At 35.6% G+C, this 13,035-nt stretch overlaps 1 protein-coding gene across 2 annotated transcripts; it reads right to left on the reverse strand.

The window, feature by feature from the left end:
- Positions 1–35: 35 nt before the first annotated feature.
- LOC121261612 (phosphatidylinositol/phosphatidylcholine transfer protein SFH12-like) lies at positions 36–9,814 on the reverse strand. Of its 2 annotated transcripts, none has more exons than XM_041164059.1 (15): positions 9,538–9,814; positions 9,116–9,225; positions 8,489–8,750; positions 8,168–8,267; positions 7,718–7,984; positions 7,536–7,613; positions 7,339–7,440; positions 7,210–7,259; positions 6,970–7,069; positions 6,758–6,853; positions 6,385–6,507; positions 4,826–4,949; positions 3,598–3,992; positions 310–384; positions 36–222 (listed from the first exon to the last, which is right to left on the reverse strand). In XM_041164059.1, exons 2-15 carry the CDS (start codon positions 9,141–9,143, stop codon positions 211–213), a joined length of 1,812 nt encoding a protein of 603 aa, XP_041019993.1. In that variant the 5' UTR covers positions 9,144–9,225; positions 9,538–9,814; the 3' UTR covers positions 36–210. The 2 variants fall into 2 exon arrangements, with proteins under 2 accessions (XP_041019993.1, XP_041019992.1); XM_041164058.1 differs by having other exon boundaries at positions 3,598–3,995; positions 9,538–9,811.
- Positions 9,815–13,035: the final 3,221 nt, after the last annotated feature.

Genomic DNA, 13,035 nt, shown 5'->3' on the forward strand with positions numbered 1-13,035 from the left:
TCTCTTACCCTGCTTTTAGCAATTGTAGACTCATGGGACGCCAAACTTTATTTAAGATATATACGACTGTAAAATGAAAGTGCAAATTACATAATCTACAACAGTTTTTTATTTTATATATTTTGCAATGGAACAGTGAGTACATTTGGATGGTTTTGGAGAAATGATGTTGGTCTGCTGAGCAGCTTTTGGCGTCCAGAATATCTTCCCTCACCAGCTGAACTGCATTATATTGGAAAGTTAGAAAATCAGGCCAACTTAATTGATAAGCATAAATAACATAGCAAAGTTATGGTCTTGGTAACATACCAATTTCTTCTTCTTCTTCCTTTTGTCAAGATAAGCCATGAGCTCCTCTTGTTGGGCAAGAGAGTCCTCTAAAGCCTTTATAGTAAAAACAAGAGTAATTTATCAAAAAAAAAAAAAGAAAACAAGAGTAATCAAGACTCTAAATAATCAAGTTCTGTACTTTAGAATCAGATGAATATTATCATCATGGCTGTAAAAGCATCTGCAATAATCTAAATATAAATGTAATATAAATTACTAATTAGTACTTCCAAGGTTGGATTTGTTGTCAGTTTTGACTCCACGCATTCTACTCAGATCAATTGAGCCCTTATTTCATCAATAAAATACATAGTGTAGAAGCCAAACAAGTAGTGAGATGCATCACCCGAAACTTCCACAACGACCAGAGTTCTTCAACAACACTTGTAGCTCCCACAGCAATTCCAAAACTTCCTCAGAAATTATCATCACAGATTAGGCAAGTAGACGAGTACAAGCCATCTTCCACAACAAACCCAAGGTCCAGTCAAAGCAACACAAGAATAACTCCTAAAGCAACTTCCACCAATCAAGAACACACACCGGTGCACAATTTCCACCACAATAAACCGGTGAAAAAATTAAAGCAAAATGTTCATTCAGTACCCCATATGTTACTTAGTCTTCTGTTGGCCTGAGTTCATGGAAATCCAGGGAAAGAGCATATTAGTGAACACATTGACTACCCTTCTTGAATCAACCATATACAACCTATTGTCCATCTCTCCTTAAATATAGTAGACAGCCACCATAAAACTAATTCTAAAAATTATGCTAGTAAGAGAACCATACTGGAAATTGCTAGACAACCATTCTAACTAACCTTCCCAGGATGAAGCAACCTGATTAGACTATTTTTATCACAAAGGAGAAACCATATCTACTCAAAAAACAAACAGGAGATAATGCTGCCCCTATGGCATTACAATTTTCTCATGTGTTAAATACAAGTTGTTCATTTTCGATTTTTATTTAAGTTTTACTCCATGGAGTTTTTTTAGAACATCGAATTAGTCCCTCAGTAAATTTTCCATTGGTGAACCATTAGAGATCATATAAGCACCATTGGCAATTTGACACACGTGACTTGACTGGCCACTTGCATCGTGTATGAAAAAATGCAAAAAATAAAAAAATAAAAAATAAAAAATAAAAAAAAAAAAATAATAAAAAACTTTAGTAACTTAAGAAAAAACAAGTGAATGACCAATTTGTAGGTATAATAAATTCAAACTTTGAAGATCAATTTGTGATTTAGCCTTAATTTGATTGTGTGAATGACTTTGTCCAAACTATTGAGACAAGAGACGTGAAGCACACAGCTCATGGCAGAAAGAGATACCAATAGGGGTGAGCACCGACTTAGTCGTAGTCGGAGTCGGATTCGGATTCTCCTAAATCTGACTCCGACTCCGATTTGTGTAGGGTCTGATCTGACTCCAACTTGTCGGAGCAGAGTCGGATTTGGACTTTCAGGTTTGGGCTTTTTTTAGCTTCATATTTAGCCCATTTTAAAAAAGAATTTTTTGTGGGCTTTCAAATTTCAGTTTTTCCCAAAAACTAAAAACTAAAACTAAATCATTCACTATTAATTTACTTCTATACTAATATCTAACTTATTTTTATACTAGACTTATACTATAATGTCTAATTACTTGTTATCATACTATAGTATTACATACTATTTTTAGTATCTAATTACATGTTATTATACTATAATATTACATGTTATTATATTATACAAGTGTCTAACTTATTTATAACTTACAGTGTCTAACTTATTTCTAGTGTCTAATTACATGTTATTATATATTAGTATTACATTTTATCACTTATAAAAAAAAAACAGTATTACATTTTATTATACTAGTGTCTAACTTATTTCTATACTTGATTATGTATGATTGTAATGCTATGATTTTACATATACTAAACTATCATTATTTATTATATATACTAGTATAGTTATATAGTATATAATTATATTAGTATATATGTTAAATATATAGATAAATACATATTTTTATAACATATGTATAATATTTGAGTCGGATTTAGAGTTGAAATCAGAGCATAAAGTAAGATTGGATCGGACTCCGACTGAAAAGTTAAAAACAAATCCGACTTCGACTCCGTTTTGTCGGAGCGTTGAACCGGAGCGGAGCCAGATTTTAGGATTTTTGCTCAGCCCTAGATACCAATACATATGACTATTGACTACTGAGTGCTAGACTATTTAATGTAATATATATATATATATATATATATATTTTAAACTCTTAACAAAATAATCTTCACCTTCGATTTAGGAGTGTTCAACACTACTAGTATGCCATGAAAAAGAATCAAATGAAAGCAAAACAAATCAATTTAATCTTAGAATCTAGAACTTGTCATGTTTGCTCTATCTGAACCTCTCAAACAAATGGCTCATTCCAAACTGTACCTTTTAAAAAATTAATTTATGTCTACTTGTTGGCAGCTAGAACTTAACAAATACAAAATTCTGCCTTGTTCATAAACAATCTTGAAAAAAAATTGTCTCGTGATAGAGTTGAGATCCTTTGGCCATCCTACCCAAATGAAGTGTCTAAATGAAGGGGTACAGTTTATATCTGAGTAGGATGGCCAAAGATTAGAAGTTTTCCTTGGATACCGTTAGGTTAGTGCCATAAAAAGTACTTGCTTTTGAAAGCAAACATCAAAGGAGACAAAATTATTATCTTATTATGTATAAAAAAATATTAACATCAAACTAAACCATTCGACCATGCATGAAAGGTAATTTCATCTTTTTCTATTAGATTAACAACGGTTTTTGGTCTGAAAGTAACAAACACTGAAACTTCTGATTAGGCTATCAATGACCAAAGTTTATGTAAATAAGTGATGATGAAGATATAGTTAATGTAGAAAAATGTAATTAACCCACTATTTGTTTGGGAACCCAAGCATCCAATAGTTTGATTTTAAGCTAAACGCCAAATAAATCTTTTGGAAAAGAAAAAATTATCCCATCTTAAGCTTTTGGATGATGATCCTTGATCCCCAGCAACCACTGGTAGAGTTACCAAACATACATTCCCCTTTCTTATTTTCACTCAATAGAGAAAACAAAAGAAGATTCTGCTTTTGAAATATAAATTACCAAAAACTTAAAACAAATAAAACCTAATTCTCATGCAGATTATAGCTTTTGCTTTTCCCTCTTTATGGCCGGTTTATTCTATTTTTAATTTTATGCATAACATGGGAATTCATGCATACCTTCTTGGTTTCCATAAGCTCTTGCTCCAAGGCATCAACCCGTCTTACAGCAGCATTCAGCATTTCTTCCTTCTCAGCTGGCATGGCATCAGGTTTCAAACTCAAAGCGTTCACTTTATCTTCCAATTCATTTATGCATTTTAAGACAGACATGTACTGAGTGCCAGAGATGGCATTGTCAGGAAACTGGTGGGAAGGTTCCTGGTCTTTGAAGATTGGATCAACACAGTAAAGAGGATTGGAGTAGATGGTAGCTTCTGTGAACTTCTTGGGCATGTTGCGTGTCAATCTGACCATGGTGACGAAGCCCATAAGAAAGGCCATAACACCAGTAAAAAATTGAGAACTGAATCCTTCGGGAATGTTGCAAGCATCATGCATGGCAAAACAATCTGCTGCTGGAGTTATAGAAAACTTGTATGATTTTTTTTTTATAGTAATCTAGTATATTTTCTGGATTAGAAAAGGTAAGACAAACAAAAGACAGATAAAATGTCGCCTCAAAATTATTTATGCATTAGTAAGGCAAACAAAAAAACTTCTATTGTAAAAAACGTAATATATATAAGAAAAAGATCCACATACGGACAATTGTAATCTACCATTTTTATTTACGTGGAGGGAATCTCTATCAGGAAAACGTCTATATCATCAACTTTTAAGAAGGAAATGATAAGACTCCTGATAATGAAATGGTAAGGATTAATGAACCACAGCATCAGACAAAATGGTTGCACATAAATCCTCTGACTTTATAATTTGGTGAGACTGCTTATTGGAACCTATCATATGCAAAATAAGTAAGTGTTTCTGCTAGGCCCCAATTCTTAGACTCTATGCAATTCATTGCTAGCATGTTGTGAGAGGAACTGTAAACCATCCAATATGATGATATCAGAGCATTTCGAAGCACCGGGAAAACTCAAGCTAGATGGAGGAACATGCTTAATACCAAGTCAGCTTCTTCCCCCTCCTCATTCATGAATGGTCTCAGAAGTAATTCACGTTTCTACTAATGTAGGGAAAAAAGTGCCCCTTCTTACTTCTTTCTAATTCCTTTGTTTAAATTACAGAGCAAACTGTACAGGAAGAAAACAAGAGAAGGCAAGCATGATAGTCATTTTCAGATCAATGTAGTTACTTCATCACCCTTCATGACATGATAACAGCCAATAAATACTTTAAAAATGAGTATACATATATACAATTGTAACTGTAGGTGATGTACCTTTCGAAAGGGAAAACCGATTGTTATCTACCATCTGTTGCCAAGTGAGATCCACAGTTTTATCAACCATTGGGACAAATTCTTCTGACACATAGGTTTCTTGGCGATTTCGTGGTATCAGGACCTGTGGAGATGAACTCTCACTTACACTAAAAAATGGAGGGAATTTAGAGGAACTGGGTAGAAGAAGGAAGGGGGCAGGGGGGATATGAGTGAGCATAAAAGATAAAGAAATTGACGAAATTAGTGGAGCACATTTATTATCGAGTTTCTCAATAACCTCAGACTATAACCCATGGATAGAGCTTATGTGTGTGGCTATCATTAAAAAAAAAAAACACCGGACGAAGGAAGAAGCTCCTCCTCCTCTTCTCACTGTTGAAGCCATCCCCCTCTATTTTGTCCCTCCCTCTCTCTCTCTTTTTATTTTTTTTCCCTTCATTTTCCCTTCATTTTCTCATTTTCTAAGCCATTGGAAGCCAGATTAGGGCTTTTAGGACACAATCTCTCTTTATGCCCCTACACCATTGAAAGCATTGTCCCTCACTCGCCAACCCCCAGCATCATCTGCTTCCATCTGCCCATCCGTGCCTGCAACGCACTATCTCCAGTGTGCTTGGCCACCACATTCCATATAGTTGCCTTGTGTTCTAGCCCACTTTATTGGCTTATAGCCCTGTTATGTAATTTTTTTTTTCCAGTTCTCTTCCTGTTTTTTTCAAGCAAAATAAATCTCACATCTGCACAAAATTATGGCCCTTTTCAGCTCACACATCCCATCTAGAATCTCCTAGTGTTTTGCTCCCCCACCCCACTGAACACTGCCACCTTTTGACTGACGCGTGGGCTACACATGCCGCCATCGGCAAGCTTGGCTCTAATATGCCACTACCTTCCACCACTGCACTGTACTTTTGCCAGGAGCTATATGCAATTCCTGCTGCTGCTTTTGCCAGAAGATACCTTCTTCTACTCCTTATCCAAGTACGCAAGAGAAGACCCTCATTGACCGCCTCAACACAAACAATTCCAGTGCTCATTCTAGTGATGATAAATCCTCCTTCAACCAACAAAACAGGCATTGAGGCGGCCTTTTTCTCGACCACATGTTGAGAAATAATGGGACCAGAACTATTTTGTTCCATTGCCAGATGTTTTTTATTTATTGCACTGTAATGTTTGTTTTGCGGCATTTGTTGGGTCTCCCACCCCCTCCAATTTTGCTTTTATCTTTGTTAATCTAAGTGAAGACAAACAAAGAATTCCACGTGGAGATGAGCATTTTGAGTCCGCTGTCATGCTAGGAACACATAGAGTTCTAGCCTTTTCTAAGTCAGGCATCCATCTAGAAAAAAGTAATTCTAAGAAACTAACACTAGAATGAGGTTTTCAGGTGCTCACAAACCAACATATCCCAATATAAAAACCTTGTGTATGCATTTATCCTCACTGGCAACATCGGACAAATGAATGCCACTCGTGCAAACTATTACCTAGCTGCTGACACTGACAGTTTTTTTATTACTAAAACTATTAAAAAGGAAGTCTGCTATACTTACTTCTTCAGGGATAGTAGAGAGTTGAGAGTGCTCGACATGCTCCCTTGGAAGTCTAGAAGATAAAGAATGCATGCCATCTACATGTACATCTGGAGCTGCCTCCACACCGAATGAGTGATGACCCTGAAAATTAATATACGCACACGCACACGCACACACACACGCACACACATATAGGCAGTATATCAATGAGCAGAAAGATTGAAAGCCAAAATAATTTAGAATCTAGAGATAATCTGGAACCAAAAACATTTCAATACAGAGGTACATCAACAAGGGAAAAAGTGAGCTGATGTATGATAGTTTTGCATCTCTTTAAACAAACAAGGAAAAAAGTGGAACAATAGATTCATGATCAAAGATCAGGCAAGACCTTAGGGTATACTATCTCATGCTCAGATATTGTCTTCTCTTCGACAATTTGAATATCAGGTTTCTTTGTACATTTATGAACACCATTCTGAACCATCTGCAGGCCCATATATCAAATAAGTGGGGTTGCTAATTCTAGTATAAACGAGGCAAAGATAATCAATCACACTGCAAATTACATAACACAATACAGAAGAGAATTTTTCAAATCACATTTAAGATCTCTGGATCCTTCCATGGGCCCTTATCAGAATACATGCAGCCTCCTTGATCAGCACAGGTACAAGTGCCTCCTAAAAATTCTGGCAACTCACTGGTTCAACAAGACAAACAATTTATTTCAAGTACAAGAAGAAAAAATAACAATAAAAAAAATAGAGTACATAATAGATAAAGATAATATAAAACAAATATGATATAAAAGTGCAAAAAGATTACTCATCAGAGAATTACCTAGCATCAATTATTTCAAGCAACTTGCTCTGGTATTTATTGCCAAGAACCTGGTGAATAATTACCATTTACGGATTAATATTAGCTAGATTACTCTAAAAGTGGATTATGCATAAGGTGTTTCCTTACATGGATTTTTGCTGCAGTCTTAGGATCAAGGAAAGTCTTTACAGTGTTCCACAACATTCTGAATCCAGAGCCAGCATTGATGATGAACATGCGATTCAATGTCTGCAATGAAGAAACCAATTGACATGGCATCAATGGTGCTTTTATCCTCCATATAAATGCAAGGTTCATAGACAAACAGATCAGAAAGAAGTTACCTCAGGATAATAGTCACCATCAATCTTTTGAAGGCGAGTAACAAGTTCCCTTGCAGCTTTGTTGAAATTTTTCAGTCCCTGTGAAAACGTTAATAAAGGTCTGTAATAAATTCTCTCTCCCTTTTATTTTTTTTCTAAGAGATTGGTCTCTTCTCTAAATGGTGATTATTGTTCTCACGTACCACTCCTTCCACGTCCAGGATGGTTGTACTTTGATCAATGTGCTTTTTTGTTGCAATTGAACAAGCAGGAAACTTTATGGCAAATGTCCTCTCAAACTCCTTTACATGGTTCTTCACATAGCGGTCCATGTTTGTGACTTGCATCAGCTTGGCAGCATCTACTTTCCCCAATCTCTCGATGTACACAGGTCTTCCATCCTTATCTACTCCGTGATTCCCTTGAGGATAGTATTCCAGGACTTCATTGATTTCCTCAAATTCAAAATCCTTGAGGAAAAAAAAAAAGAGCAAGGAATGAAAAAAGGAATGCAACTCATTCAGAGGGGAACACTATTTCTAAAGTAAACTTCTTCTTTGAAGATTTCTTTTGAAGTATAACTAGAGTAATGAATTGAATTAAATAGATAATAAAAAAACTGTCAAGCATTATACCCATTCTACAACAATTACCTCCATAACTGTGTCAGCACCAAATTCATTCCTCCACCGGAGCATGTCAGACCACATATGCTTTGTTTTCTCAATATCAAATTTTCTGGCCTTCAAGAATCTGTATTGTCAAAGTTTTCAAATCACTTGATAAAGAAAATAAAAAGGAAAACTTGCAGTTTACTTGATAATAAAGTACAGTAATTATGTTCATGTCCCCTTTAGAGAAATAGTCTTTACAAACTGTTGAATCATGCTATTTTATTTCTCTACAGCGAAGGCGTGGAACTGCAACCATGCAAACATCAACAAAACTGATGATGGAAGAAGAAAGTAAGCAACCTGAGCATCATATGATAATCATCGTGCTTTGCAGGCAGAAGCTCTTCCAAAATAAGTGCTTGACGGAAAGCATCCACAGCCTTCAACTCCTCCGCATCATGCACGTCCTCAATTTCAACTGACATGACTTTACTACTTCTCCTAACCCTTCTTTTCAAAGAATGCCTGAGCTTGGTGGAGGCATTGATTGCTTTCTTCTTCAAAGACCCAATTCTAGTCCTCTTCTCATCGTCGATGTTCTCAACATCAGATCTTTCAAGGACTGTAAATCAGTACGTATAACCATCATATATGAGCCATTCAAAAAAGCAAAAGTACTTGTTCACGCTCCTAGTCCTGGGGACTTAGCGGAGAGTAGCACACCTCAATAAAATCACAGGAAAAGTCTTCCAAAAAATATATATTACAATTATTTATGTTCTTTATCTTCTTCCACATGGGTTGGTGTTCTTATTCTCTACTTACTGTGTATTTGGGCTGCAACACTGCGCTTTGAATAAAAGTGTTATTAAAAAAATATTTGGATTGTTTTCAGACGGTGATATGCATCGCATTATCTGAATCGCACAGAGAACTTCTTAACAAAGAAATGTAGGAAGAAGTATGAAAAGATTTTAATTAGGCTACCTGGTTTGGGAGAAAGTGGTCCAGACATGGTGTATCTGCTTTGTCTGGGAGGGCAGAATTATCAAGCACTCATATCGCAAATGCCAGAACCGAAGCCCTAGCCAAAAGCCCTGCATATTAACACATTCCCACAAATATCTTCTCACCATTTTTTTTTTTTTACAGAAAATAAGAGTAAAAGTAAAACCCGAAAACCAAAACGTTCACACAACCATATTCTCCCTTTCTTCAATAAGAAGAAATAGGATAACATATAAAGTTTCAATTTTTACCAAAAATCCAAAACCCCAAGGACTCAATCAAGCAAAATAAAATGATTTTTTTTCTTTTACATTGAAATTCAATCAACCAGTAAATAAATGAAAAAAACTCATGATTGTGTGGACTCGGAAGAAACAGAAATGGGGGGTGGAGAGAAATACCTCTGTACAAGCTTGGAGGAGGGTTTCTGGGCAAGCGAGAGAGAAAAATATAGTATAAAAGACCGTACGATTCTCAGAAATGAGCGTTCCTTAGGAAATGGCGGAGGTAAACTGTGACAGTTGTGACATAGAGAAAGTGAGTAAGGTCGAGGAGAGAGAGAATAGATATACTCTTGACTGGGTCTCATCGCCATTAGCAATCTGTGATTGCTTAGAGAGAGAGAGAGAGAGAGTTGAGCGACAAACAAGGCCGCTCCGTTCAAATCCCAACGGATATAACGAGACACCATTCTAAACGGCTGTTCCCTTTCCCGGGAAAATTCTTTCAACGAAAAGTTTTTGCGACGAATTATAGATCTTTAGTCGCGTTAGGATAAATTCCTTGTAACGCAGTACTTTATTGAGATGACGCTGATTTCATTCTAACGCGATATTTAAGTTGTGTTTGGATGTTAAAGTGAGTTAAGTTGAGTTGAATTGAAATAATAAAATATTATTAGAATATTATTTTTTAATATTATTATTATTTTAATATTTGAAAAAGTTGAATTATTTATTATATTTTGTATTGGAATTTAAAAAAGTTATAATGATGAGTTGAAATGAGTTGAAATGAGTTGATGATCCAAACGAAGTTCTCGATTATATTCACCAGCAATGCTACATCTATTCTTGAAATGTGTAAACATCATGCAATCGCTTTAAAATAGAACAGAGTTTATTATTAAAAAATTAATTTTTTTCAGATAAAATTCATATTTATTCACTTTTTAAAGTGATTACACTATATTAACGAATTCACAACCGTAACTATATTTTTTTATATTCACGAGTGACGCATAATGAGATTGAAAATTCTATTTAGCAAATTGCTTTTTAAAAAAATAACATAATAAAGCTTTGTACTTGGATATTCTTTTCCTTGGATGATTGCTTTTAGATTTTCTCATGAGTTATGTTATACTCTACTTACACTTTTTCACTTCCATTATTTTGGCAACTCAATCAGAGAAGTGTAGTAACTACAATTCCGTACACTATATTGATTTGGTATTGTTCATCAACCGTCAAATTGACGAATACTACGGAGTCAATACATTAAAATAAGAATAGGTTAAAAGTGCAGTATATATAGTTTTTCTTGTCTTACTAAAGCAATTTTATTTTTCCACTGATATTAATATTGATGCAGTTGCTCATAGTGTAATTGATAGAATTCAAGTTTTTGTTGCCAAGGAAATTTTGGTTGAGATGGATAAGCATTTTGATGTTCTAATAGATGAGTTGTACTTAGATTGTTCCTTCTTCATAATCTAAATTTAGTTGAGTTTAATATTGTTAAGAGGTGGTTTGAATCTAGTTGAAATAGCGCCTTTACAGTGTGTCCGCTCGAGCAGTAGTTCTTTAGCTCAAGTGGAATGCAAGTCAGTGACTTCGCTCGATACTGCTCAAAATTTAGCTCGAGCGAAATCCAAGTCCGAGAGTTCGCTCGACACCCACTCGACAGTTAGCTCGAGCGGGGTGCGAAAACTCTACGTTCGCTCGAGTGCCGCTCGACTACTCGCTCAAGCTAATGTTTTCAAACTAGGGTTGGCACCGTTTCCTATAAATAGGAAACAACACAATTTACTTTTATCCGTCAGTCATTTTGAGTTTTGAGAGGTAGTGATATTTGAGAGTTGTGAGTGTACGAGAGTTAACTTCTTTGAGAAGAAGTTTTGTATTAAATCTCTTGTACTCCATCTTTGTTTATAGTGAAATATCTGATACCGACCCCGCTAGTGGACGTAGGCTCACATTGAGCTGAACCACTTAAATCTTGGTATTCTGTGTGTGATTGTCATTATTTTCTTTTATTTATTTCCGTTGCAATACTTCAAATCAGTCTTTGATATCCAGTTTATCCCAACAAACTGGTATCAGACTGTGGCTCTGTGCGAGATCTGGAGGGATAGCTATGGCTAAATTTGAAGTGGAGAAATTTGACGGACAAAACAGTTTCAGTTTATGGCGCATCAAGATGAAGGCTTTACTGCGACAACAAAGTTTGTCAAAAGTATTAGAAAATAAGGTGTCTGATGATTCTCTGACACCTTCAAAAGAAGAAGAAGAAAATGTACATAATATTATTCTTTTGTCATTATCAGATGGAGTTTTAAGGGAGATTGTTGATGAGGAGACTGCTATTAGTCTTTAGTCTGCACTTGAGAGTTTGTATATAAAGAAATCTCTCACCAACCGTTTGTATTTGAAGCAACAGCTCTACCCTCTCAAAATGAAGAAAGGTACTCCTATCTCTGAACACCTAAATGAATTTAATAAAATTATTATAGATCTGATGAATATTGACATTAAGCTTGAAAAGGAGGGTCAAGCATTAATTGTTTTGTGTTCATTGCTCATGTCATTTGAAAATTTTGCGAATTCCATGTTGTATGGTAGAGATACAATTTCCTTGGCAGATGTGAAATCTGCTTTGAATTTTAAGGAATTGAGGAATAAATTGAGTGTGAAGGGCATTGATGAACAAGCCAGTGGTTTGTTTGTTAAGGGTTCCTCTTGCAGGGGTAGATCTAGTGACAGGGGTTCAAAGAAGTACAGAGGTAAATCCAGAGGCAGTTCACAGTCAAAGTTTAACAAGAAAATGTTATATGTCATTATTGTCATAAATTTGGTCACTACAAAAATGAGTGTCCTAAACTGAAAAACAGAGAGGAATGCACTAGTTCCTCTAATATCGTTAGCGTTGCTGATGAAAAGTCTAATGGCTCAGATATTGTCTTAGCAATTAGCGACTCCAGTAGTCGCTTAAGTGACAAGTGGGTCATGGACTCAGCTTGTATGTTTCACATGTGTCCCAAGAGGGACTGGTTCACTAATTATGAACCAGTCTACGGTGGTTCCATTCTGTTAGGGAATGATATGGCTTGTAAAATTGCTAGGATTAGTTCAGTTAGGATAAAGATGTTTGATGGGATTGTCAGAACATTGTCTAATGTCCGATACATCCCAGATTTGAATAAGAATCTTATTTCTTTGGGCACTCTTCATTCTTTGGATTTTAAGTACACTGGTGAAGGTGAAGCTATTAAAGTAAGTAATGGCTCCATGGTTGTGATGAGAGGGGATAAGACAAATGGTCTTTATTTCTTTCAGAGCATTATAGTGACAGGTGCAGCTATAGTGTATGTTTCAGATGTCACCCATTTGTGGCACATGTGTTTAGGTCATATGAGTGAAAATGAGATGTCTATTCTGAGTAAGCAATGTTTGTTATGTGACCAGAAGATAGGGAAACTTGATTTTTGTGAACATTGTGTGTTTGGAAAACAGTGAAGGGTTTAGTTTTCTACAGGGGTTCACAGAATTAAAAGTACTGTGGACTATATTCATTTTAATCTTTGGGGTCCATCTTCTATTCCATCAATATATTTGTTAACTTTAAACAGTGGGAGGCTTTGATTGAAAATCAGACATGCAAGGAAATAAAGCGACTTC

This window comes from Juglans microcarpa x Juglans regia, chromosome 4D (assembly GCF_004785595.1).
Source record: "Juglans microcarpa x Juglans regia isolate MS1-56 chromosome 4D, Jm3101_v1.0, whole genome shotgun sequence".
NCBI lineage: Eukaryota > Viridiplantae > Streptophyta > Magnoliopsida > Fagales > Juglandaceae > Juglans > Juglans microcarpa x Juglans regia.